Raw genomic sequence first — 24,849 nt, 5'->3', positions numbered from 1 at the left:
GCGCGCTTCCGGCGCGTCACTTCCGGGCGGCGCCGGCCGCTTCCGGCCGCGGCCCCGCCCCCCGCGCGAGCGGAGCGGAGCGGCGCGAGGGACCATGGCCGCGCCACGGTGAGGAGCCGCCGCCGCCGCCCAGCGCGGCCCAGCCCCGGCGGCCCGGCCGAGGGCGGCCGCTGTCCACGGGAGCGCCGAGTGGGCCCGCGCCGCCCGCCGCCCGCGCCCGCTCGCTGCTCTCGGGCCGCGGCCTCCGCGGCGGGCGGGGCGGGCGCGGGGCGGGCGCGGGGGCGGGCGCGGGGCGGGCGCGGGCGGGCGCGGGCGGGCGGGCGCGGCCCGGGAGCTGCAGGCGCCGCCGCCCACGGACCCGGAGGCGCGGCCGGAGGGCGCGATCGCCCGCGAGCTCCTCGCACTCGGCGGCGCGGCGCGGGCGGGATCTGGTGGGTTGGGCCGGTAGCCCGGTCCGGCCCGGGGCGCCGACCTCGTCCTCGTCCGCAGGGACGTGCGGAGCCCGCCCTGAGCGCGCGAGGCCGGGCCCCTCCTGGGCCTGCGCTGGCGCCCTCGGGCCCGCCGCCCGCCCCTGCCGGAGAAGGGCCTCCCGGAGGCGGACGCTCCGCTCAGCGAGTCTTCACGGCGACCTCGCAGGGAACGTTTTAAAGCAGAGTGAGACGCCGCTGAACGCCAGAGGCCCGTTCAGCAGAGACTAGGGAGGCGCTTCTTCAGCGCGGACGATCCGGCCCTGAGAGAAGCGGCAGCCGTCGTGCATCGGGGATCCCACCTCCCAGAGCTGACCGCGGGCCGCTCGGCCTGCTCCGAGCTGGGGGCCTGTTCGGGCCTGACCTGTTGCACGAAGGCACAGAACTCGCTCCCAGTCCGGGACAGGCGCAGTTGTGGAAAAGGGGCAGGGCTGGCACACGGCCTCCTCCATCTGCACTTGCCCGGCCTGTGTCCCAGGCCCTCACAGACCCCCTGGGCGCGTGGGTGCCCCCCAGCCCGCTAACAAAGCTGGTGGAGCATCCTCCTGGATTGCCTCCATGGGGATCTGGGGTGCATGAATTCCTGGGCCTTGAATACGGGCAGGAAGTTCTGCTGAAGGTCCAGCAGCTCCAGGCCTCCTCACCAGTGTTTGAGGGAATCAGTTCTGCAGCCAGGATTCCTCACCCAGGCCGCTGGCCTAGCCCTGGGGGGTCTGAGCCACAGACATCCTTCTGCCGCCACTGTGGGCTATAAGCAGGGGGAGGTGATTCAGACTTTTCTTTGGGACTGGGGTGCAGCCCAAGCTCTGGGGGCCCCACATTTAGCCCTTGGACAGAACTGGGTGTGTTAGCTGGTAAAAGTCCATTTTCCTGTGTCAGCTTAGAGCGACTGACCTTCAGTCCTTTGCAGAACAGGAACTGCTTTTGCTGAAAACTGGGCCCACAGTTGGAACACCCCAGAGGCCGTGTGCTGGTAGCCAGGACCCTGCCTTGGTGAGTGGCCCCAGAGCTCAGTGCCGAGCGCCCTGCCCTGACTCTCCTGGCCCAGCGCAACTGCTCCAGGCCCACCGCTCCTGGAGGGGGGTCTGCTGGGGCTTGAACCTCAGGGTAGTCGCCTGTGACCTGCTGGAGCTGCGTGACCAGCAGTGTTGAAGGGACTGCGGAGCGCACGGTGTCAGCCCCGCACCTGTGCGAGCCCCAGCTGCGTGCCTTCTCCCACATGCCGGGGCGGGCGGCAACTCTCCTTTTGGGCCTGCACACTTGGGGTGGCCTCGGGGTGCACTGCGGGTTGCGGGGACGCAGGGGCTCTCCTTTAAGAGGAAGTGGGCTTCGTTCCCAAGCGCCATGCCGTGCTGGCTAGCTCCCTAGCCAGGGGGACCACCTCCAACCGGGCCCCACTCTTGGCTCTCCCAGTCCTGCTCTGTGGGCCCAGCAGTCAGGTGCTATCGCTGGCTTGACTGTCCTCGGACCTTGGACTCACTAGCGACAGCGAGGACGCAGGGAGGCCATGTTTGCGAGGGGGTTCAGAACGACTCGCTGCCTTCTTGGGTGTTCCCTCACCCCTGCTGGCCGGCTCCGGTGCCAGGTGGGTGCCAGTGGGGGCAGTGCCCAGGAGTGGCGAGAGAAGGGGTCCACAGTCCCTCCAGCCTCCTGAGGCGGGGTCAGGCCGCTGTACTGCAGGTGCCTCCCACAGAGCCCTGACCTTCGACCAAGGCTGCCCATAGGCAGCAGCCAGACCAAGCAGCTACACCCACGCGTCGCAGGGAACCTCCCATCCTGGCCGTCCCCATGGACATGTGGCTCCTGCGCTTGGTGTCCGTCCTTCGCCCTGGCTTCCCAAGGGCGTCCCCTCATGCCTGCCCCCCTCCCTCAAGCACTTCCTTTTTCTCTGGCCCACTGACGCCCCAGCTCTGGAATCTTCCCTTTCTCTAAGGAGGCTGTGCCTCCAGTGAGTATGAGTCAGGTGACGGGGCATACCTGGTGCTGGGCGGAGGTGGGGCAGGGGAGAGGGCTGCATCAGGCCCACCCCTTCCTATCCGTTGTCCAGTGAGCCCGCGGGGGGCACAAGACACCCACCACCGGCTGCCTGCCCTTAGCTTGCTGTCTTTGTGGCCATCTAGGCCCTGGAGAGCCTCGGACCCCTCTGCGGGCACTTGTGCAGGGGACACAACGCGCTCGTTCTGCCTGCTTCCGGGCGCCCGTCACGCTGGACTCGGGGTCCCCTGCCCAGCATTCGCTCCCAGAGATGCTTGGGTCCCGGCCCCCACGCATGGTCGTGCGAAGCTCGGCTTTTGTCCTGCGTGGCGAGTGGGTGCTGCCGGGCACTATCAGGGCCACCGCCTGCCTCCTGCCCCCATGGCCTCCACCTCTGTGAACTTCGATCTTTGCTCTTTGCTCCATCTGGAGCTGTCTCTGTGGGGAGCCAGCTTGTGGCTGCAAGGCCTTGGCAGGCCGAGCCCCAGCCTGTTCAGAAGGCCCCCGAAGGTGTGCCCTGAGGCTGGTGTGGACCCAGGCCCCGGGGAGGGGGTGCAAGCCAGAGGGGACCCAGGTGAGGGGGAAGCAGAAGTCAAGGAAAAGGAAGGATGCGCCTCTAAGCTGCTCCTTCTGCTGAGCTCCCCTTCCTTGGATGTGCCGGGGCTACGGCGCACCCTCATTTTTCAGGCGGGGCCGGGGCTCCGGGACATGCTCAGGTGCCGAGCCTCTTCGTTTGGCAGAGGGCGGGTGGGCAGTGCCAGGGCCAGGCCAGCAGTGAGGTGACTGCCCAGCAGGTGGGCGGCCTCTGACCCCTGTGTGGACATCATAAATGTCCTAAGGACATGAAATGTGCCCATGGGTCACCTGTGTCCTCTGCTTGCCTTCCAGCCTGTGCGTCGGAGCTGCCTCCCGCCTGCCCTGGCTCGGGGCCCGGGGTCCATGTGGTCCCACTCAGGGGTAAAGACGTCTTGGACGTGGCCTCGGCATGTCGGCCGCGCCGGCCCCCAGCCCCGAGGAGAAGCCCCGCGGGACGCTGCCACTGGGCTGGGCCTCACTCTGCAGCCACCATGGCGAGAAGGCAGCCGTGGCGCGGGCTGCGGGCCCGCCCGAGGAGCGCGTGCTGGCCGTCACCATCACCGAGACCACGGTCATCGAGTCGGACCTGGGCGCGTGGAGCTCCCGGGCACTGCTCTACCTCACCCTGTGGTTCTTCTTCAGCTTCTGCACCCTCTTCCTCAACAAGTACATCCTGTCCCTGCTGGAGGGGGAGCCCAGCATGCTGGGTGAGGGCCGTGCCGGGGGTGGGGGGAGAGGGGGGGGCGAGGGCACCTCCCCGCTTCCCAGGTTGGCGGCCCCGCAGTCACACGCGCGGCGCCCCAGGTGCGGTGCAGATGCTGTCCACCACGCTCATCGGCTGCGTCAAGATCTTCGTCCCCTGCTGTCTGTACCAGCACAAGCTGCGGCTCTCCTACCCGCCCAACTTCGTCACCACCATGCTGTTTGTGGGGCTCATGAGGTCAGAGTTGGCTCCCCAGCGTCTCTGGCCAACAGCCCTGGGGGTTAGGGGGCCTGCTGGGCTCGGGGGCACCTGGTCAGGCTCTCTCTAGAACAACACGACACCCCCAGTGCTGCGACGCCAAGTGCCCTCGGGTGTGCCCCGCCCCTGGGGCCCACCACGGTGCTGAAGCGAGGCTCCCGCTGCCTTCAGGTTCGCCACTGTGGTTCTGGGCCTGGTCAGCCTGAAAAACGTGGCAGTGTCGTTTGCTGAGACCGTGAAGAGCTCGGCCCCCATCTTCACGGTGATCATGTCCCGGATGATCCTGGGGGAGTACACCGGTGAGCCCCTCGCCCCCGCGTCCCTGCGGTGTCCCTGCACCTGCCACGGCCTGGGCGGCAGGGAGGGGCGGGCACCCTCGGTGCCCCAAGGTCAGGGAGCTGGGTGGGCAGGGCTCACTCTCGCCCGGCCCGGAGGCCCCGCCCTGTCACACTCGCTGGCGACGCTCCCTGCCCTTGTTCCCCACGGCCCAGCGCCCCAGGGCATCAGGGGTGGACGCTGCGGCCACTCGCTTCTCTAGCCGAGATCTTGATGGGATTCGAGAGAAACACGTATTGGGGGGGCCTGGGAAGAAGACCGGCTCTGGGCATGGGGGGCCCTGAGGTTGCCCACGGGGCAGCTTCTCCTTCCTGGAGGGGGAAATGGCTGCGTGCAGCTCTTGCTGCGGTTTCCACTTCCCGTCACCTGATGGTGTGCCGGGCGCAGGCCGGGCTGTGTGGGCCCGGTGGCCTCTGCCCCCGCCTGCGGCTGGCCACGTGCTGGGCAGCTGTGCCCCGTGGTGGGACGAGCAGTTTGGTTTGCTTTTTACCGAACATGAAGGCTTGTGCCCGCGGCCGCTGGAGTCCGGCCTGAGCCCGGGCGCCATGGCCAGCAGGTCCTCCCGCACAGGGACACGCCTCTAAGCCGCTCCTTCTCGAGCTCCCCTTCCTTGGACGCATCGGGGGCTACGGCGTACCCTCGTTTTTCAGGCGGGGCCAGGGCGCCGGGACATGCGCAGGTGCTGAGCCTCCTCGCCTGGCAGGCAGAGGGCATGATGCAGACTTCGGCTATTGCGCATCCCTTGACCGCCCCGGGCAGGCGCTGGCCTCTGAAAGCTGGCCAGGCTGCCCAGGCCCGCGAGCCCTGAGCGCTGCGCTGTGCGCCCCCAGGCTTGCTGGTGCACCTGTCCCTGCTGCCGGTCATGGGCGGGCTCGCGCTCTGCACCGCCACCGAGGCGAGCTTCAACGTGTTGGGCTTCTCCGCGGCCTTGTCCACCAACATCATGGACTGGTGAGTGGTGTGTGCTGCCCGGAGGGCTGTGCTCTTGCCGCCCGCCCAGAGCGGCCGCGGTCACCCTCTTCCCACCCAGGGAGCAGCGAGCCACTCTCAGGCATGCCTGGCCTAAGGCTAGGGCGGCCCCCTGACCAGTCGGGGCGCACAGGGCAGGGCACCCGCATTCAGGGCTCCCCGTTGGTGCCGGCGCCACAGGCTGGACGCATGAGCAGCCCCACCCGGGCTCTGGTGATCCAGAACGTAGGGAACGTCTTGTGACCTGAGTCTCTGTCGGAATCTCTGACAGTTCCTTAGCGAGACTTCAGCAGGCCGCGGAGCTGGGGCTTTCCTGTAGGGCCCCCAGGGCTTCTGAAATACTGCTCTGGCTGCTCGTCCCGCCGGGACCTTTCTGGCTGACGTGCGTGCACGCGCTCCGGACTGCCGTCCCTGCCCCTCAACTGGGCCTCCCGCTGGGGCGGCCTGCGGTGAGGGGCCCTGAGGGTGGGGTGTGCACAGCAGGGACTTTGGGGCAGAGCCAGGATGCCTGGAGGAGGGACTGCGGCCAGGATCAGCATGTGATGTCCTGTTTTCTGGTCCAGTTTACAGAACGTCTTCTCTAAAAAGCTGCTCAGTGGGGACAAGTACCGGTTCTCGTAAGTCCCGGGCCCTTGGGGCCAACACCGCCATGGGCCGGGCCCCCTCCAGCTCGGCTTCCGTGACCTGGACAGGCCTTCCTGGGCCTGGGAAGGAGGAAGCTCCTTCCTGCCGGGGGCCAGGCCCCCATCCCAGCTGGGTGGGGCCTCCTGTCACACTCCTGGGCCTGCCCCCGTCTGGGCCGCTGAGGACCCCACGGGGGAGGGTCAGCGTGTCTGTCCCGCAGGGCCGTGGAGCTGCAGTTCTACACCAGCGCCTCGGCCGTGGCCATGCTCGTCCCCGCCTGGATCTTTTTCATGGTGAGTCTCCCGCCGCATTCAGCCACTTGGTGAGGCGTCGGTGCGGAACAGTCGCCGCGCAGCCACGGCTCCAGCTCTGCTCTGCCCTAGGACTTGCCCGTCATCGGCAGGAGTGGGCGGAGCTTCCACTACACGCAGGACATGGTGCTGCTGCTGCTGGCGGACGGCGTGCTGTTCCACCTGCAGAGCGTCACGGCCTATGCCCTCATGGGGAAGATCTCCCCGGTGACCTTCAGGTGAGCCCGCTTCTGGCCCAGGGCGACCCGCCGCCTGCAGAGCAGACCTCCCGTCTGGGTGTTCGGGGAGACGCCCACCTCCCCGTAGTCTGTGCTGTTGGAGACGTGGGCGTCTCTGTCTGGCACAGTCCTGCGGCGACGGGCCTTGTGCTCTGCCACCGAGGGGGGTGCCACCAGGGGCCCTGCTCTCATGCCACTGCAGCGCACCTGAGCCCGAGGCTCCGCGGGGACTGTGGTGCTGTCACGCATGTCTCTTAGCAGACGGGGGATTCCCAGTTTCCCTGAAACCTTGTTTTTCAGTCAGTGTCAGTGATGGTTTGAAAAAAGACAAAAAACCCACTTTTTATAAAATAATTTTTTTTTTTTTTTTTGGGTTTTCTTCTTCAAGCAACAGTGCCTAGTCACTGTCGAGAGCTTGGGAAAGGGCAAAACGCGCAAAAATAGGCCGTGGCGAGTCAGCTTGTGTCCCCCCCACCGCAGCCCGCCCCGCTCCGCCGCTGTGTCCCCTCTGGGGCTGGGAGGGCCGGGGCACCCGAGGCCAGTTTCCTCCTCGACAGCCACTGGCCCTGGAGGTGTCACGTCTTGGCTGTGCCGGTTGCTGTGAAATGCCCAGTTAAAGGGCGCGGCAGGAGGGCAGAGCGCTCACCGCAGGGCCCTGGGGCGGGGTGGGGGATCCCCCATTGGTGAGCATCCTTGCTTCTGTGTGGTAGACACTCCCCGGCAAGAAAGGCGGGACTGGGGGGGGGGGAGGCAGCTGGGGAGCGAGTCCCGGGAGCCCCTGCTGCCCCCAGGGCGGTGCGCACCACAGCTGTGACCCCACCGCCTCTGCTGCAGCGTGGCCAGCACCGTGAAGCACGCCTTGTCCATCTGGCTCAGCGTCATAGTCTTTGGCAACAGAGTCACTAGCCTGTCGGCCATCGGCACCGTCCTGGTCACCGTCGGCGTCCTGCTCTACAACAAGGCCAAGCAGCACCAGCGCGAGGCCATTCAGAGCCTAGCCGCTGCCGGCAGCCAGACACCGGAGGGCGACCTGGAGCCCCTGGTGCCCAAAGACCCCAGACCGCACCACTGAGCCTGAGCAGCCCCGGGGACCCCTGCTCCCCTCCTGGGTTTCCCTCAAAACCAGAGGAAACCCAAGTCAGGGGTCCCACATATCCGCTTCCGGGGGCTGTGGGGCACTGGCCTGGGGAGGTCGACCCCTACCTTGACAACCCCCCTCACCACCCAGGCCTGTCAGTCCCGAATCCACTGGGGAACCACCACTAGGGGCGACTGAAGGGGAGCAGGGTCGGATTGCTGCGCAGCAGGAGCCACTCCCCAAGAGCCATCAAGGCCCGCAGGCACATCCCACCCCCATCAGGGTCCACGCGCATGTCCTCGCGCCCCTACACCCCAGAGCTGCCAGCGCCGGCCCACCTGGGGAGGCTCCTGCCGGGCTCCAGCGAGACCCTCTGCTCTTCCTGACTTAGAGCCTCAGACACCGGAGTGTGTCCTGGGTGTGGGGGTGCCCGACCGCCCCTGTGGCTTGTGTGAAAGCCTCTTCCCCCGCCTGCCTTCCCTCAGAGGGTCATGAGTGGCCGTAGGAAGAGCGTTCAGCCTCTTGGCTGTGTCTAGAGTGATGATGAGTTTCACAAAGGAAACTGGCAGCAACGGCTCTGGGATGTCAGCCCAGCAGGCCTCCCTCGCAGCCTCCAGCCCACTGGGCTGGCACTCCCTGCCAGACCCGCCCCCCGGGGTGGACGGCTGTCCCGTCAGGTCAAGGCCTCCATCCTCCTCGCGCTAGTCCTCAGCTCACACCTTGACAGGGTTTCGAGGACTAGTCCACCAAGGCTGGGCTGGTCTCTGGGGCCAGGATGCACCCTGGCTGGCTGACGCCCTTCTGTGGGACCAAGTGGACTATTGGAAAACTGCTTGACCCAGCCAGCCCGAGGTAGCCCTCCTGGTGTGCACCATCCTTTATTTTGCTGGGTTCTTGGTTTGTCAACTGGACAATGGAAGAGTGGCCCCCTGCAGGCCCTGGCCTGTGAGGAGCAGAGCTGAGGTCACACCCAGCAAATTCTACCTGAAAAGTTTGCCAAGAGGCTGAGCCACCTGAGGCCTTGAAGCTACCAGCGGGCCTTCGGGGCCTCCCTCATGCAGAGGACATGGCCTGCTCCTGTCCCAGCCTCTTTCCTGCCCTGCCAGAGACAAGCCTGGAAGGGGTCACAGCGGGTGGTGGATGTCAGGTGGCCTATGAGGACCAGAGCCACTCAGGCTTCGCAGCTGCACTGGACGGAAATGGCAGTGAGGCCTCGGGTGGACATAGGACACTGCTCCCAGAGCCCCACAGTCGCAGGCAGCTTCCAGACAGTTCATTTTCTAAAATTTTGGACCAGAAACTATGATTTTCTTCAGTTATTTCTAAATGAGTCAATTTCTGGCTAAAGTGGTTTGGAGACTTCTGGGTCGGGGGTGAGGAGGCCCCTGAGTTCTACCCCAGCCCCCCTGCCGAGCTGGCATTGCGCGTGCCACACCATGCCCATCCCAGCTCATCTGCTTGCAAGCACTTCCTGGAGAGCCCTGCACTGAGTGGACATGAGTCCGGGCGTGGTCAGTGGTGTAGGCAGGACACGGCTGGCTGACCTGTGGCTGGGAGGCTGGGCCTTCCCGACACACCTGCAGCAGCTCTCGCTCTCCGCCTCCACCCCACGGGCACCTCGGCTTTCAAGGACAACGCCAAGGTGCAGGCCTGAAGCGCAGCGGTTCTGGGGCCCCGGTGCCCTGTGAATCCGCCATGAGCGGGCGGCGCTGCGGACCTTTGCACAGCTCGAGGCGCCAGAGCAGGAGACGCGGCACAGGAGAGCGAACGCCGCTCGAGGACCGCAGGGGCCCCATGCTGCTCGCCTGCCTGGGCGCGACCCCTACGTCTGGGGCGATGGCCGCCCAGGCTCTCAGGCTGCCGGGGCGGTGGGCGGGGGGCAGTTGAGCGATGACGCCCTGGGCCACCTGCCCCTCGGGGCTTCCCCAAGCGCGTCTCCAGGCGCCGCTGGAGCCTCTCCTTCCCCCCTTCCCAGCTCCCGCTGCGCGTCTCCAAAGTCGCCCCCGGCCTTCCTGGGGGATCCGATTCAGGTTCATGACCGCGGGGGTCAGCCCTGTGTCCACCCTGACTCAGAAACTGGCTTCTGTTTTCGTTGGGGGAGGAGTTTGGGGCGTCCGGCGGGCGAGCCGTCCGGAGTGAGCGGGGCCGGCCCCGCCCCGCGCCGCTCTGTCGGAGCCGAGCCCCGGCGGCCCCCCGCGCGGGGAGTGAACGCGTCGGGGCCTTCCCAGGCGTTCGGCCTCCTCTCCCCGCGTCCTGCGGGGCGGTGCTTCCTCGGGGGCGGGGAGTCACCTCGCGCTGCTGGGGCCGGGCGGCGGCGCCCCCCGGTCTCCGCGGCGCCCGAGCCCTGGGGGGAGACCCGCGGCGCGGCGCCGGGAACCCACGCGCTCGGCGGCAGCCCGCGGGCCGCTCCGGGAGGGGCGACGCGCCCGCACCCCACGTCAGGCCCGAGCCGCGCGGGCACGTTTTCCGCCGCAGGGCCGGGCACTGGCGAGGGCGCGCCCGGCCCGGGCGGCGCTCGCGGGCGCCTCGACCTCCCCGGGCCTCAGTCCCGGCGGCCCGAGCGTCACAGCCGGCCCCGGCCAGGGGTGCGCGAGCAGGCGGGTCCCCGCCAGCGCGGGGCGGGGCGCGGGGGGCGGGGCCGGGCTCCCTCCCAGAGCCGCGGGGCGCTCCCGGCCTCGGACCCGCCTCGCCTCGCCGCCCGTCGTCCTCCAGCATCCGGGACGGAAGTGACGCGGAGCGCCGGGCGCGAGCTCCCCCGCGCGCGTCATCAGTGGGCGCCGTGCAGGAAGTGACGTCGCTCCTGGCGCGCGCCGGGCGCTGTTTCTGCTCAGGCTCCGGGACCGGCGGCGGCGGCGGCGGCGGCGCAGGGGTGAGTCGCGGCGGGCGGGCCGGGCGCGGCGTGGCGGGGCGCCCTCGGGTTCGGATCCCAGCGGCCTCGGGGCCCCGCTGCCGGCGACCCCCTCGCTCCCTAGCCCGCCTGCCCGGCGCGGACCTGGGGCTTGAGAAGGCGGCGCGCGGAACTGGGGCTCCGAGCCCCGCGTCGGGCCGGGGGGCGGCGGGGCGCGGGGCCGGGGCGCGGGGTGGCGGGGCCGGGGCCGGGCGCGGGGGCGGCGGGTCGCCGAGGCCGGGCGCCCACTGACCGCCGCTCTCCCCGCAGTGTCGACTCCAATGGGTGATGAAAAGGACTCTTGGAAAGTGAAAACTTTAGATGAAATTCTCCAGGAGAAGAAACGACGGAAGGAACAGGAGGAGAAAGCAGAGATTAAACGCTTAAAAAATGTAAGCCATGTTTTTTAAGTAAGTGGTTTTCTTAAAGGAGATTTAATTTCTTTGCCCTATTTTTCCATTAGAACAACGCTTCTTCGGTGAAGTTCTTTTGTACTTCCAAATGTCGCAGGTGAGCCCAAAATCTATTCTAAAAATTAACAAAAAGCATTGAGATACTCAGTTTACATGGAGACAGGTTGATAACATACTAAAGCCGTATCTAGATGACGTTGTCTATTCCCAGGGTAAAGGATCTTGAACTTAGTCATGCTCGCAGTGAAACTAATGTTTCTCATTCCGCTGTTAGTGTGTTTGTGTCATCGCAGTTACTTTAGTGTAGTTGCAGTTTCAGTGACTGTTCATGTTCTCCATCGTTCTTGGTTTGCGTAATAACACACTCAAACAACTGCGCAGTGGTTTGATAAGGGGCATTGGAAGTACCTGGTGCTAAGATCAGTAGTGGTCACTTCAGGTGTAAGTGCTGTGTGAGCTGTCCAAGTATGTGGACTAGGAATTATCCTCTACGGCTCCACGTGGACTCACACAAACAACTAACACCCTTGCGTAGTCTAACGCCTCCTGTCCCTGCTGGTGTTATCTCTCTCGTCTCAGGCTCTGGGTTACAGAGTCGTAATTTTAATGTCGTGGGATTTGCATAAGGAGTTTCTTTTACGATATTGGCCCATTCAAAGTACATGCCAAAGTTTGGTTTTGGATATTGGCAAGGTTTGATGATCACTAAAATACCCTATGAAGAAAATGAGTAACTTTCTCTTTGCTTCCTAGTCTGATGACCGGGATTCCAAGCGGGATTCCCTTGAGGAGGGGGAGCTGAGGGACCACCGCATGGAGATTACAATAAGGAACTCTCCTTACAGAAGAGAGGACTCCATGGAAGACAGGTGAGAGACGTGCCTGGCTGCAGAAATCGCTAAGGAGGCAGCCTGGCACTGGGTTTGGGTCATCCTCGCACGGACATGGACTCTCGGCTCACCCCTTTTCTCAGGGAAAGACTGAATGAGCGTGTGTTCCTTTTTGTGATTATTGTTCAGTCAAGTCTGCACCATTTATATAGTATTTGTGAGTGCCTGTGTTGTGTGGTTGTGATGACAAAATTTTGCACAAGTAAACCCAAGTTGATTGCTGAAAAAGAGCCAAGCAGGGGCATGGAGCACAGCAGCCGGCCCAGGCCTGTGTTTTCTGGTGTTTCCCCTGTGCCGTGGTATCACTTTGTTTCCTCCCTGTTCTGTCAGGGGATTAAAGGCTACATCACTAGAAATTCAGGTAGACTGATAGGGAGTGAATTCTCCCAGGGTTTTGTCATGTCTAGGTGAAGATGGTGTTAAATGATATTTTTTTTTTTTTTTTTTTTTTTTAGTTTTAAATTATTTATTTATTTATGCATACAAGAACTGGGGTACAGGCCAGAGGTTTTGGGGTGTGAGAGGATTCCCCAGAGACAGAGCAGGGAGCAGAACAGGTGGATCCACTGAAATACACTGCTGAGGGTAGCGGCGGGGAGACAGGAGAGGTCTGCTGTGCCCTGTGGGCAGCTCCCTGGCCCGGGATCGAACTCATGCTGCAGTGGCTGGTGATAGCTTGATAGCACTTAGACTTTAACTCCTGCACCATCAAGGAGGCTCCTAAGTAATCTTTTGATAGCATGAAGTAAAATTAAAATTTTGGTATCTCTTCATTAATAGCTTTGTTGAGGTATGCTTCTGTGTTTAAAAAGTGCAGATTAATGCATGTTTAAAATACCTATGAGACTGTAATTGTCAGAGTAATGAACATGCCTATCACCACCAGTTTTCTCAGAGAAGTATTTTTATTCCATATACCTCATTGATTCTCACAGGTATTTTTCATCGGAGGGTATATTTAACATACAGTTTTGGGTTAAGCTTTGTAATTAATGTATTTTTCAATAGCGGATTAGATTCAGTTTTTCATATTCTGGATTCTGTGTTTTCTGGCCTGAGGAAACTTTAATGTCCTCATGCGTCTTTTTTATTTTTCATTTTTACTATTTTTAAGATTTTTTACTTATTTACACAAGAACCGGGGTACAGGCCAGATGCATGGGAGGGCGAGAGGATTCACTGGAGACAGTGGGGAACAGAACAGGCAGACTGACTGAAATATACTGCTGAGGGGAGCAGCGGGCGAGACAGGAGAGGTCTGTGCGCCATGTGGGACCCTCGCCGGCCCGCCGGGATCGAACCTGCGCTGCAGAGGCTGCGGACAGCTTCACAGCGCTGTGCTCAACCGCCTGCGCCACCAGGGAAGGCCCACCCTGATGCGTCTTAACATGATTTTCTCAAGGGCACTGTGATGCTGTTGTGTCTTATTTCAGAGGAGAGGAAGATGATTCTTTGGCTATCAAACCACCCCAGCAAATGTCTCGGAAAGAAAAGGCTCATCACAGGAAAGATGAAAAGAGAAAAGAGAAGCGTCGGCATCGCAGTCATTCAGCAGAAGGAGGTACAGAACGTGTGTTTTCTCCTGCCGTGTGCATGTGTGATTTGCGTCCTGTGCTCTAAAGAAGAGACAGTAAAGCGATAGCCAGAGGCAGGCGTCATTCTAGGGTTCTCTGAATGACGGTGTCTCATGCCTCCTGGGGCACCTCTCCTTACCGCTTTGTTTCGTGGTAGCTTGTTTACACCTAAAATCCTAATTCAACAAATAACAGGGGAGTACATCTTTCAGTGCTAAACTACTTTAGGGAAAAGACAAATGTTTGAATGAACAAATACTGCTTTGCTCTCACCCCAGCCTCAGGAGCATTTTCGGGGTGTTGGGAAACTGAACCTGGAGTCTCACTGCAGTCTCATCACTGCAAATGCACTTGATGGACATGGCCTACAGCGTGGCCTCGAAGGGGGCTAAGCTGCCTCTGTTTTGTGTTGTGAGACTTAATGGCGTCTGGTTGTGATTCACTCGCTACAGAAAATTTTAATTCTTTTCTGAGATAACAACATGGTATTTTTTCCCCTTACAAGCCATTTATTAAACATTTCTTCTCCACTGGGCCTTTTCTAGTTAAGTGCTTGGCGGTTACGTTTTGTTGCCTGACACTTGTAATTGCTCGTCAGGGAAGCACGCTAGAGTGAAAGAGAAAGAGAGAGAGCACGAGCGTCGGAAGCGACATCGAGAAGAACAGGATAAAGCCCGCCGGGAGTGGGAGAGGCAGAAGAGGCGGGAGATGGCACGGGAACATTCCAGGAGAGAGAGGTAAGGGGCTGGGTAGTTGAAGAGCTGCAGTGCGGTGCCTGTGGTGGTCAGTGCCCCATCCCATCCAGGCAGTGGCAGAGACTGACTCTGACAGCAGGCGAGAACTGGGTTGCATACGACACAGCGTCCTTGAGCAGTGCCACGTCCCTCTAAGTGTGGGGCGCTGTTAAGCAGAAGTCACTGCCCAGAGGGAGTGAGTCTCCTGAGGAGTGTGAGTGTGGTTGAGAGGAGACAGGGAAGGGAACAGAAACGTGTGCGGAGCCTGGAGCTGCTCAGGCCAAAGGAAGGGGCCATTTGAGAGGGTCTGCAGGTCTGAGGTAGGAACCGGACTGAAGGTCTAGACCAGAGTATGACGGGGGGTCGGGGGCCGTCCTCCTTCCTAGTAGCCGATGACAGGTGACGGAAGAAGAGCCGGAGTGCCCGGGTCTGCCGTGCGCTGTGTGAGGCAGGTTCAGGCTTGTCTTGTCAGTCCCATCAGAGAGCGGATCCGCCTTGTGGCCAGTCAGCCCGCTCACTCCGTGTGTGCGGATCCTGACACAGAATCTGCCCCTGAGCCATTAGCAGCACGTAGTGAGTGTCCGCTCTGTAGCAGGCTCTCACTTGGTCTGGGCCAGGAAGACTAAGGAAGGGTGCTGCGGTTCCCTTCATTCCAGCAGAAGTGGGCTGCTACCTTCACGCAAGCAAGCAGACATGGAAACATAGGCCTTGGAGCAAACTGGAAGCTGGGACACCAGACCTCAGGGGCTCGCTCTGGGTTTTGACCTCTGGCAGAAAGCATCCTTTTCACCCTGTGGTCCAGCAAAGCTTACAAACAAGAAGCATGTGGACAACGGCAGTGGCCACGCTGCACAAGGGGCAGTTCACCCGGTAGCCAGCAGCTTACCAGACTGACAGCAGCAGCCAAGGAATCTTACCCAGAGTTGGTGGGATGTCTCACCTAGACTATCCAGATTTCGGTGAAAAGTTTGAGGCCTACGGAGTTAAGAAAGCATTACCTTGTGTTAAGGAATAAAGGCATCCGCAGAAACTATGTCTCCCAGTGTTCACAGCGTTGGAGTTAGCAAAGATTTGGGAGCAAAGCACTTAGAGATGGAGCGATGGGAGAGAGCACCCCAGTTACCAGGAGGACGGAGACTGCGAACGCATGTGGGGATCCGCCCGGCCCGTCGTCTGTGTGGCGGCCGTCCTGGGGAAGAGGGAAGGGACAGAAAGACGTATTTGCAATGAGAAATGAAGACTTCCCAAATTTGATGAGAATCATTTATCATCATATGAATCCTACATAGGACAAACACAAATCTCATCTAAGTTCATCTGGTAAAAGGCAAAGCGGCCCCTACAAGCAGTGAGAAAAACCATCCACGTGAAGGAGGAAGTGCGTCCTCATCGGGAGGGACGCCTGGCACATCCACGTTGCTGTCAGCCAGGACTCCAGAGGCGAGGGAACGGAAGGCACTCCCAGGTAAATAGTGGCGGGGTGCACCGCTAGTTCGTGCTGCCTCACGAGAAATAGGGGGCTTTCAGGCTGACTGGTGATCATGCCAGGCATTGACTAGAACCTATAGGAAGAAGAGACGAGCGCTGGAAATGGCACGGTGTAGGTTAAACAATAAGACAGTGTTGTTGGGTAACAAGGGGTGTGTGCATTGCGCTGGAACAGAATTTATTGCTTCACCACATCCAAGCAGCGTTAATGTGTTAGGGTGCACATCACCAGCCTGAGAGCAGCCGCAGAGAAAGCAACTAGAAATGAGTGAAAATATTGGGAATCAAATCCTTATTTAAGTTGAAAAACAGGCATAAACAGATGAACATGAAAGAGACAATGAAAACAAAGCACAAAAGTAAGCGTAAATCCGACTGTGTCCATAGTTATTTAAGTGTGAACTGGTCTCTCTGTCCCAAACAAGGAAGAGTCAGAAAAGCGAGCTGCAGGTCTGCTGTCTACAAGAGGAGTCAGCGTCGCAGACAAAGTCAGCGGGAAGCAAAAAGATGGTGAGAAAGGACAGTGTGCAGCAGGGCGCTTGACGGCCTGTGTCTGACAGTGAGTGTTCGGACAGCTGTCGCAGACGCAGGACATCGTGACGACGGGGAGGTAAATACGTAAGGAAGACCCGGCAGCTGTGAACACACGTGCACCTCAGGAGAGTCAGGAAATGAATAAGCCACAGGCGACGGGATTGAGACATGGACAGTTCATCGGGTGTGTTTGGAAATCTCAGCGCCCCGCTCCACTTGTTGGTAGGAGCTGGAGAAAATCAACCAGGACGTAGAAAACTCTGTCAGCCAGACCCACCTAACTGCAGTGGATGCCAACATCACCCGTAGCTGCAGGGGCGTCATTTCGAGGAACGTTTTTAAACTGATTTGTGTTGGCTGCACAATCTCATAAGTTTATGAGAAATTGGAGAGTCATTGAATTTTTTTTTTTTAAAGACTTATTTATTTATACAAGCACTGGGGTACAGTCAGAAGCGCGGGAGGGTGAGAGAATTTCCCAGAGCCAGAGCGGGGAGCAGAGCAGGCAGACTGATGAAGCACACTGCTGAGGGGAGCAGCGGGCGGCAGGAGAGGTCTGCGCGCCATGTGGGACCCTCACCCGGTGGCTGGGAATCGAACCGGCACTGCAGAGGCTGCGGACAACTTCGCAACCCAGCGCTCAACCGCTGCACCACCGGGGAGGCCCAGTCATTGAATTTTATATGAAGTTACGCCTCATCTTTTATTTTGAAATAGTTCGGGACGCCCAGGAGTTTTCAGAACTGCCTAGAGTCCCGCATGCCCTGCCCTGCCACATCCTGTGGTCACGCCCCCACAGGCCAGCTCCCTGCTGCCTCCAGCTCAGGCACGAAAGCTACTGGGACCAGCCTCTGCTCACTCTCGACTGCCTGAGGGCGAGCCAAGCGTCTGGCCCTGAGGCGGCTTCTCTGCCCTTCTGGCTCACGGTGCTGCCCACTTCCTGGGGATGGCAGCGGGACCTGGGAGTGACACTGAGCCTGTTGCAGGGACCGCCTGGAGCAGCTGGAGAGGAAGCGGGAGCGGGAGCGGAAGCTGCGGGAGCAGCAGAAGGAGCAGCGGGAGCAGAAGGAGCGGGAGCGGCGGGCAGAGGAGCGGCGCAAGGAACGCGAGGCCAGGAGGGAAGGTATGGGGTCCACGGGTAGGGTGGGGGCTCAGGGAGAGGCCCCGACTGCCTTCAAGGGGGTCTACACTGGGTCCAGCAGGCCCAGCCTGACACTGGGTGGTGACGCAGGGTGTCCTGATACCTGCTGCTGCCATGCTGGTGCGGCTCAGGTGCTTGGCCCGCGGTGCCCTTTCTGCCGCTGGAGACGGGCTTGGAAGGCCCCCTAGGGGCCATGGGTCAGAGCTGCTCCTGGCCTGTCCCAGCGCCGGTGCAGGGAGCGTGCGGGTGTCTCCATGGGTTCGATCCACCCCTGGGCAGTGGGGGCCATGGGTGAGGTTGCGGCCGATGCAGCCCCGTTCTCCTGCGTCCCAGTGTCGGCCCATCACCGTACCCTGCGGGAGGACTACGGCGACAAAGGGAAGGCAAGCCACTGGACGCGCAGCCCACCGCGGCCGCCGCGCGAGCGGCTTGAGCTAGGGGACAGCCGGAAGCCAGGTGAGGGGAGGGCGCCTGCCGGCGGCCCCAGGGGGTCCCTGCTGGGGATTTTGCCATTAGCCTCGGAGGTGGCGGTGCTGGGTCAAGGGCTGCTGGGTCTGGGACACCGCGCGAGGCGCTGCGTGCACGGGGCCGGCTGGTCTCGGCTGTGTGGAGGCGTTGCCCCAACCCCCCTGCCGTCTGTCTCGGAAGCGAAAGAGGAGAAGGTGGAGGAGCGAGACCTGCTGTCCGACCTGCAGGACGTCAGCGACAGCGAGCGCAAGAGCAGCTCCGCCGAGTCCTCGTCAGGTACCCACCCGCCGGCCCGTGGCTGCCCGGGGCCCCGGTGGCTGCCCGGCTCACTCTGGCTCTTGTCCTCCCCCAGCGGAGTCGGGGTCCGGCTCGGAGGAGGAGGAGGAGGAGGAGGAGGAAGGGGAGGAGGAGGAGGAGGAGGAGGGGAGCAGCAGCGAAGACTCGGAGGAGGAGGAGGAGGAGGAGGAGGAGGAGGAGGAGGAGGAGACGGGCAGCAACTCTGAGGACGGCTCCGCGCAGTCGGCGGGTGAGGCCCGGGCAGGCGGGCGGGCGGCGCCTGCAGGAGCTGCGGGAAAGGGGGTCCAGTCCGGCGTGGACTTGCCCGGGTGTGGAGCCTGCTGTCGGGCCACGGAACCCGGCACCCGCCGGCCAGGGCGCGCCGGGCCAGGGCCGGGTTTCCGAGCCCGAGAGGGCGGGCCGGCGCCTGGGCGGCGTGGGCCCTGCCGTCCGAGCGGGTGTGCGCTCTTGCAGAGGAAGTGAGCGAGGAGGAGATGAGCGAGGACGAGGATCGGGAGAGCGAGAACCACATCCTCGTGGGTGAGAGCCTTGCGGCTGCGTGGCGGGGCCCTAGCGGCTTGTGCAGGTGGGGGGTCTCCGGGGTGGTTGTGCCCTGAAGCCACTGTCGCCCCAGGCCCCGTGTCTGCGGGCTGGACTGACTCCCTGGGGCTCCGTTGGTGGCTGGGCAGCTGGTGCACTGCACGCTGAGGGCCCTGCCACAGAGGGAGAGGTGGCCGGACTGCCTGGGGTGGGGGCGGCGCAGGCCTGGCTGCCAACGGGCAGCAGGCTCCACCCTCGGGGTTCCTGGGCCGTGACCTCCTGTCCTCCCTGGGGGCGGCTCGTGTGGCGGCGTCTCCACATGGGGAGACCTGTTTCCTGGTTCCATAAATGGGTTCACCTTGAAGTTCCAGAATCGCGGTTTGATCGAGATTCCGGGGAGAGCGAAGAAGGGGAGGAAGATGCGGGCGAGGGCACCCCACAGAGCAGCGCGCTGACCGAAGGAGACTTCGTGCCCGACTCCCCGGCGCTGTCCCCCATCGAGCTCAAACAGGAGCTGCCCAAGTACCTGCCCGCCCTGCAGGTAGCCCCGCCCGGCTCGGCAGCTTGCAGGCCATCCTGTGGCTCACCGGCCTCCCGGCTCCGTGGCCACGGCTGCCCGCCAGCAGGGTGGCACTGAGGGAGGACGACGCCCCAGGCGAGAGGCTCGCAGGGCACCATGAGCCTGGCAGTGGCTGCCTTTGCAGTCAGAGCCCAGGTTGGCTCCTGCCTCTCTCGCCTTGTTACCTGCCGGGGGCAGAGGCCACCAGAGGGGCAGCTCAGGAAGTGACACCTTCCTGGGGGTGGCCTCGAGCGCCTGCTCTGAGGGTCCAGGGTCAGAGGCTGCTCTGGCAAACGTGGCGCCTCTGCCGGGTGGGGCTGGGCTCCACCCTGCTCCCAGGGAGGCCGTCTCTCCTCTGGCCTGCAGGGTGTGCTGGGAACCAGGGCCCTGGGCTGCGGCCAGTGGGTCAGGGCTATTTGGCCTAGTGCAGGAGGAGCTGGGGCAAACCTCCGTCCCCACTGGCTTTATTTTTTAATCTAGGGGGTGACCTCACTGAAGTGAATGGGGGTGGGGGAAGTCGCTCTTGGCCACACACCTGGGCAGCCCCCAGGCCCTCCAGAGCGCTGCGGTGGCTGCGTGTGCGCCTGTGCAGGCCCACCTGAGCCCTCACGCCGCTGACGCCTCCCCAGGGCTGCCGGAGTGTGGAGGAGTTCCAGTGCCTGAACAGGATCGAAGAAGGCACTTACGGGGTGGTGTACCGGGCCAAAGACAAGAAAACAGGTGGGTAGAGTTGGGGCGGGTCCCCAGGGGGAGAGGGGAGCAGTGGAGGCGCCAGAGGGATGGGCCGTGGCCGCCGGAGGCAGGGTACCAAGAGGTTCTGCTGTGGCCTGGCTCGGAGTGCGGGGCCGGCCCTTGAGGGAGGGGCTGCTGGGCGGTGGCCCAAGCAAAGGCCGAGCAGGTGTCCGGCCATGGCCACCACCAGCACTGGGCCGTCAGGGTAGGGCGTGGGGGGTAGGTTGGCGGTGCACCCCATCTCTAACAGCCCCTTCTGGCGCCACGCAGCAGGCGAGCCCGAGGGACCCCCGGCGGCTCCCACCGCGTGGCCGGGGCCTGCCGCTGCTCAGTGCTCGGCGTCAGGCCTGCCTTGAACTGTTTCCAGATGAAATTGTGGCTCTGAAGAGGCTGAAGATGGAGAAGGAGAAGGAGGGCTTTCCCATCACGTCGCTGAGGGAGATCAACACTATCCTCAAGGCCCAGCACCCCAACATCGTCACCGTCAGGGTAAGGGGCGCCCCGACGCACAGAGCGAGCACTGGCCTCTCGAAGGCCGGCGCCGCGCCCACAGCCGCTGCCGTCGCAGGAGATCGTGGTGGGGAGCAACATGGACAAGATCTACATCGTGATGAACTACGTGGAGCACGACCTCAAGAGCCTGATGGAGACTATGAAGCAGCCTTTCCTGCCAGGTGGGTGCGGCCGCCCGCCGGCCACGGCCCCGGGGGGTGCAGGGACCGGCTCTCCTCACTGACCAGGTCACCCCTGGCGTGTGTGGACAGGTGTCCCCGGGGGAGGGGGCGCGCTGAGGGGTGGGCTGAGGGGTAGACAGCTGTGCCGGTGCCAGACGGGGGCCTCGTGTCCAGGGGAGGTCAAAACTCTGATGATCCAGCTGCTGCGCGGCGTGAAGCACCTGCACGACAACTGGATCCTGCACCGCGACCTGAAGACCTCCAACCTGCTGCTGAGCCACGCTGGCATCCTCAAGGTGGGCTGCGTGTGTGCCGGGTGGGGGCCGCGCTGGGCCCCGCCTCAGCCTCACTGTCCTTGCAGGTGGGGGACTTCGGGCTGGCCCGGGAGTACGGGTCTCCTCTGAAGGCCTACACGCCAGTGGTGGTGACCCTGTGGTACCGCGCCCCAGAGCTGCTCCTCGGTGCCAAGGTAAGTGCCAGGGTGCGGGAGGCGGCCCCAGGCAGGCTCCGCACTGACCGTGCCCACCCCCAGGAGTACTCCACGGCTGTGGACATGTGGTCCGTCGGCTGCATCTTTGGGGAGCTGCTGACTCAGAAGCCCCTGTTCCCCGGCAAGTCGGAAATCGACCAGATCAACAAAGTCTTTAAGGTGGGCCTGGCGCTCCTGGGGTGCGGGGTGCTTGCTGGGCCTCCCCTTGGGGCTGCTCATGTTCTGTCTCCCAGGACCTGGGGACGCCCAGCGAGAAGATCTGGCCTGGCTACAACGACCTCCCTGCGGTCAAGAAGATGACCTTCACCGAGTACCCCTACAACAACCTGCGCAAGCGCTTCGGGGCCCTGCTCTCGGACCAGGGCTTCGACCTCATGAACAAGTAGGTGATCTCGTGAGCAAGTACGCGCCCCCACCCCCCTGCGTGCCCCCCGCGTGCCCCCCGCCATCGCCCACCGAGAGCCTCTTCCGCAGGTTCCTGACCTACTTCCCGGGGCGGAGGGTGAACGCGGAGGACGGCCTCAAGCACGAGTACTTCCGGGAGACGCCCCTCCCCATCGACCCGTCCATGTTCCCCACGTGGCCCGCCAAGAGCGAGCAGCAGAGGGTGAAACGCGGCACGAGCCCCCGGCCCCCGGAGGGCGGCCTGGGCTACAGCCAGCTGGTGAGGGGGACTCCCGGGGCGGGGGGGGGGCGGGGGCGGGGCAGGGGCTCCCCAGGGCAGCGGCTGAGCCCCACCGTGCCGTCCGCCTCCAGGGCGACGACGACCTCAAGGAGACGGGCTTCCACCTCACCACCACCAACCAGGGCGCCTCCGCCGCAGGGCCCGGCTTCAGCCTCAAGTTCTGAGGTTCGGCGCGGCCCAGCCGGCGGGACCGCGGGGCCCCGGCCCAAGGCTCGGACTGTTGCGCTCGGTTTTCCATGCTTTCGTTTTTTTATCTTGGCTTGTAAATTTGTAGAATTAAAAACACGTTTTCCTGGTCTGGGGCCGAAAGGCTGTGTTGCCTCTGACGTCAGCCTCGCGGGGCCTGGGGGCGGCCCGGGAGCTCGGAGGGCGGCCCCGCCCCAGGGGTGTGTGCCCCCCCCCCCGCGGGCTCCTTGCGCAAAGCCTCGGAGGACAGCTCTGCCGCCCGCGGCTGGCGCTGATTCCGAGCAGGCGCCCCGTGCTGGAAGGGGAGCCCCTCATCAGCACCCCGACTCTGCCAAGCCTGGCCCTCCATGGGCGCCTCCAGTCTGCGGCTCCGGGGCACGCGCGGCCCCCCTCCTCCTGGGGCTTCGCAGGCCGACGGCCCCGCACGTGCGCCCGCCCCGCCGGCACGTCCCGCCGTCCAGGGCCCCCGCGCCCCGGAGGGTCCTGGCTCCGCGCCGCGTCCACCCCCCAAGAAAGGGCGGAGGCGTCGGACAGAAAGCGCTTTATGGCCGGGCTCAGCTGCGCACGCGCAGGCGCCAGGAGTAGGTGGACAGCACGCGCGCCGCCGGCGCACCACGCACGTGTAGGTGCCCTCGTTGACCGCGTTGGCGACGACGCTCAGGTGCGCCTCGCCCAGCGCCAGGTAGCCGGGGTACGAGAACTCCAGGGGCTCCTGGTCTTGTACCAGCTGCGGGGAGGGTAGCGCTGGGTGGTGGGCGCGGGGGGGCGCGGCGGGGGGCGGGGGGGCGCGGGGCGGGCACTCACTGCACTTTGCCTTCCTTGTGCAGGATCTTCTGGCCGCAGCGGAAGGTCACGTTCCTGCCCTCGGAGACCAGCCTGGTTTTGGTCCTGGGAGGCGGCAGCGTGGGGGCCGCGGTGGGGAAGGGGAACTCTGCTCGGCGGGGGGGGGGGTGGGGAGCGGCCCCGTAGGCGTCGCCGGCCCGGCCCGGCCCGCGGGGCCCCGGGGCGCAGGGCTGCGGCCCTCACCGTAGCAGAAGTCGCAGCTGCTGGGGCAGAGCCGCTTCATGAGCCGCTGGCGGCCGCGGCAGAAGCCCCTCCGGGCCCAGGACGCGCACACGAACAGCCGGTCCAGGCAGCCTGCGGGGGCGCCGGCTCAGCTCAGCGCGCGCCCCCCTCGCCGCGCCCCCGCCCCGCGCGCCCCCGCCCGCCTCACCGTAGAGCCGGTGCAGCCCCCACAGCTCGTCCTGCGACAGCGCCTTCCAGCCGCGCAGCGTGGCGTTGAGGTGCATGAGCGCGCGGCCGTGCTGCGAGTGCATCAGGCCCAGCGCGTGGCCGATCTCGTGCGCCGCCACGTGCACCAGGTCCGTGAGCCACACGCCTGCGGGCGCCGCGGTCAGCGCCGGCCGGGCCGCCCCGCCCGCCCGCCCGCCCGCCGCCCCGCCCGCCGCCCGCCGGCCGCACCCTTCGTCCAGCTGTAGCGCGTGGGGCCCAGCACCCAGTGCTCGCTGTCGTCGAAGTGGATGCCGCCGTGCGGCGGGAAGAAGGCGTGGGCCAGCTCGCCCGTGGGCCCGTCGAAGCAGTGGTGCCGCGCGGACGCCAGGCAGTCGGTGTGGTTGGCCGCGTAGAAGCCTGCGGGGGGGGCGCGGGGCGGGGCGGGGGGCGGGGGCGGGGCTGAGCGCGCGCGGGGGGGGGCGGGGGGGCGGGGCGCGGGCGGGGGCGGCGCCCACCTATGCGGAGGTCGCTGGGCTGCTCCGGGGCCACCTCGCGGAAGCTGAAGGGGGACACCTCGCTCCACATGCGGAAGGCGGCGGCCAGGCCGCGCCGCGTCTCCCGGGGGCTGAGCAGGTTCCGCGGGAAGGAGAGGACCCTGCGGGGCGGGGCGTCAGGGCGCGGCCGCGGCTCCCCCGCCCGCCCGGGGCCGCGCGCACCTGTAGGTGAGGTTGAAGTGGTCCCAGCGCAGCCGCGCGGGGGTCAGCGTGTAGCGGCGGCGGCGCGCCGGGGCCGGGCCCGGGCCCCGGCGGCGGGGGCGCTCGCGGCCGGCGGCGCGGCGCGGCCACGTCTCCCTTGCGCGGCGCCGGCGGGGACGGCGCCCGGGGCCGGGGCGAGCGCGCGGGGGGGCGCCGGGCTGCGCGGGCCCCGCGGCGGGCCCGGCCGCGGCAGCAGCAGCAGCAGGCACAGGGCGCCCAGGGCCGCCGCGAGCCGCAGGGCCTGCTCGCGGGGCCCCGGCGACACTTGGGGGACGCGGGCCCCGAGGCCCATGGCGTCTGCGGACTGGCTGTCGGGGCGCAGGCCGCTTGGGGCGGCGCGGACCTCGGCGCCAGGAGGGGAGGCGGCCGCCCGGAGGCTCGGGTTACAGCGGGGCGGAGTGGGGGCCGCGCAGCCGCCCCTGAGGGGAACCAGCTGGCCGGTGCCGGAACACCCGTGCGCCGCCGGTCCGGGGCGCAGGGAGCCGGGTCCGGTGGGGTGAGTGGCAGGGCCAGCTGGGCTGGTCAGCCCGGAGCGAGGACCCGCACCAAGGACCGGGGCGAGGCCGGGAGCTCAGGCATCGGGCAGGGTGGCCACTGGGCCGCCAAAGTGAAGCGGCGGCTTGCCCACCCCATGGGGTACCCCCAACGCTGGACACTGGCTGAGACCTAGCGTGCAGCCCCCCCCAAGACGCCCGGCCCCGACGCGTCTCCCCGGCTGGCGCTGCCGCTCAGGGCCTCTGCGGAGGGCGGGATGTGGGGAGAGGCGCGAGCAGCAGCCGGGGAAGGGGCCGGAAGGCGGGGCCCCGCGCCCAGGGCTGGGATGGCTGCGGGGAGCTGCCCCCCCAAAAGTGGCCGCGGCGCAGGTTTGGAATGGGGGGCGCTGAGGACCCAGACTCGACGGGGCGGCCGGTGGAGGGGCCGAGGGCTGCGGCCTCGGCGGAACCCGGTGCTGGGCCGGGCGTCGGCGCGGGGGCCGGGCCCGCCCCACTCCCCGCCCGGCCCGGCGCCCAGGGTGGCCGTGGCGGACCGGACCGGCCAGCGCGGCGGGGCGGGCGAGGCAACGGCGGGGCAGTTCGGGTCTCGGGTCGCCCCGGGCC

At 64.8% G+C, this 24,849-nt stretch overlaps 3 protein-coding genes across 8 annotated transcripts; 2 read left to right on the top strand and 1 right to left on the bottom strand.

The window, feature by feature from the left end:
- The first annotated feature begins 58 nt into the window (after positions 1-58).
- On the top strand, positions 59-9,301 carry SLC35E2B (solute carrier family 35 member E2B). Of its 4 annotated transcripts, none has more exons than XM_037499477.2 (10): positions 59-108; positions 1,378-1,460; positions 3,330-3,724; positions 3,822-3,957; positions 4,150-4,277; positions 5,145-5,265; positions 5,847-5,900; positions 6,128-6,200; positions 6,291-6,436; positions 7,271-9,301. In XM_037499477.2, exons 3-10 carry the CDS (start codon positions 3,427-3,429, stop codon positions 7,506-7,508), a joined length of 1,194 nt encoding a protein of 397 aa, XP_037355374.1. In that variant the 5' UTR covers positions 59-108; positions 1,378-1,460; positions 3,330-3,426; the 3' UTR covers positions 7,509-9,301. The 4 variants fall into 4 exon arrangements, with proteins under 4 accessions (XP_037355374.1, XP_037355375.1, XP_054547234.1 ...); XM_037499478.2 differs by lacking the exon at positions 59-108 and adding an exon at positions 546-654; XM_054691259.1 differs by lacking the exon at positions 59-108 and having other exon boundaries at positions 546-1,460; positions 6,275-6,436; positions 7,271-7,375.
- A 1,025-nt stretch (positions 9,302-10,326) lies between these two features.
- LOC119235899 (cyclin-dependent kinase 11B) lies at positions 10,327-21,899 on the top strand. 3 transcript variants are annotated; one of them, XM_037499489.2, is made up of 20 exons: positions 10,327-10,383; positions 10,672-10,793; positions 11,568-11,683; positions 13,138-13,265; positions 13,877-14,015; positions 17,021-17,157; positions 17,509-17,631; positions 17,830-17,919; positions 17,996-18,169; positions 18,394-18,459; positions 18,825-19,000; positions 19,648-19,738; positions 20,118-20,239; positions 20,319-20,424; positions 20,599-20,720; positions 20,786-20,893; positions 20,957-21,073; positions 21,148-21,296; positions 21,389-21,578; positions 21,671-21,899. In XM_037499489.2, exons 2-20 carry the CDS (start codon positions 10,683-10,685, stop codon positions 21,761-21,763), a joined length of 2,358 nt encoding a protein of 785 aa, XP_037355386.1. In that variant the 5' UTR covers positions 10,327-10,383; positions 10,672-10,682; the 3' UTR covers positions 21,764-21,899. The 3 variants fall into 3 exon arrangements, with proteins under 3 accessions (XP_037355386.1, XP_037355385.1, XP_037355387.1); XM_037499488.2 differs by having other exon boundaries at positions 17,824-17,919; XM_037499490.2 differs by lacking the exon at positions 10,327-10,383 and adding an exon at positions 10,865-10,911 and having other exon boundaries at positions 10,752-10,793; positions 17,824-17,919.
- A 415-nt stretch (positions 21,900-22,314) lies between these two features.
- On the bottom strand, positions 22,315-24,044 carry MMP23B (matrix metallopeptidase 23B). The gene is given in 8 exon segments (XM_054691089.1): positions 22,315-22,512; positions 22,590-22,716; positions 22,812-22,922; positions 22,999-23,163; positions 23,247-23,414; positions 23,513-23,652; positions 23,714-23,798; positions 23,801-24,044. Coding segments are annotated over 8 exon segments (1,110 nt in total). The 3' UTR covers positions 22,315-22,442.
- Positions 24,045-24,849: the final 805 nt, after the last annotated feature.

Source organism: Talpa occidentalis, unplaced genomic scaffold, assembly GCF_014898055.3.
Source record: "Talpa occidentalis isolate TD23 unplaced genomic scaffold, MPIMG_talOcc4v2.1 talOcc4.9, whole genome shotgun sequence".
NCBI lineage: Eukaryota > Metazoa > Chordata > Mammalia > Eulipotyphla > Talpidae > Talpa > Talpa occidentalis.
Note: the sequence above shows the minus strand (reverse complement) of the source record. Positions and strands in the feature narration are given on the sequence as shown.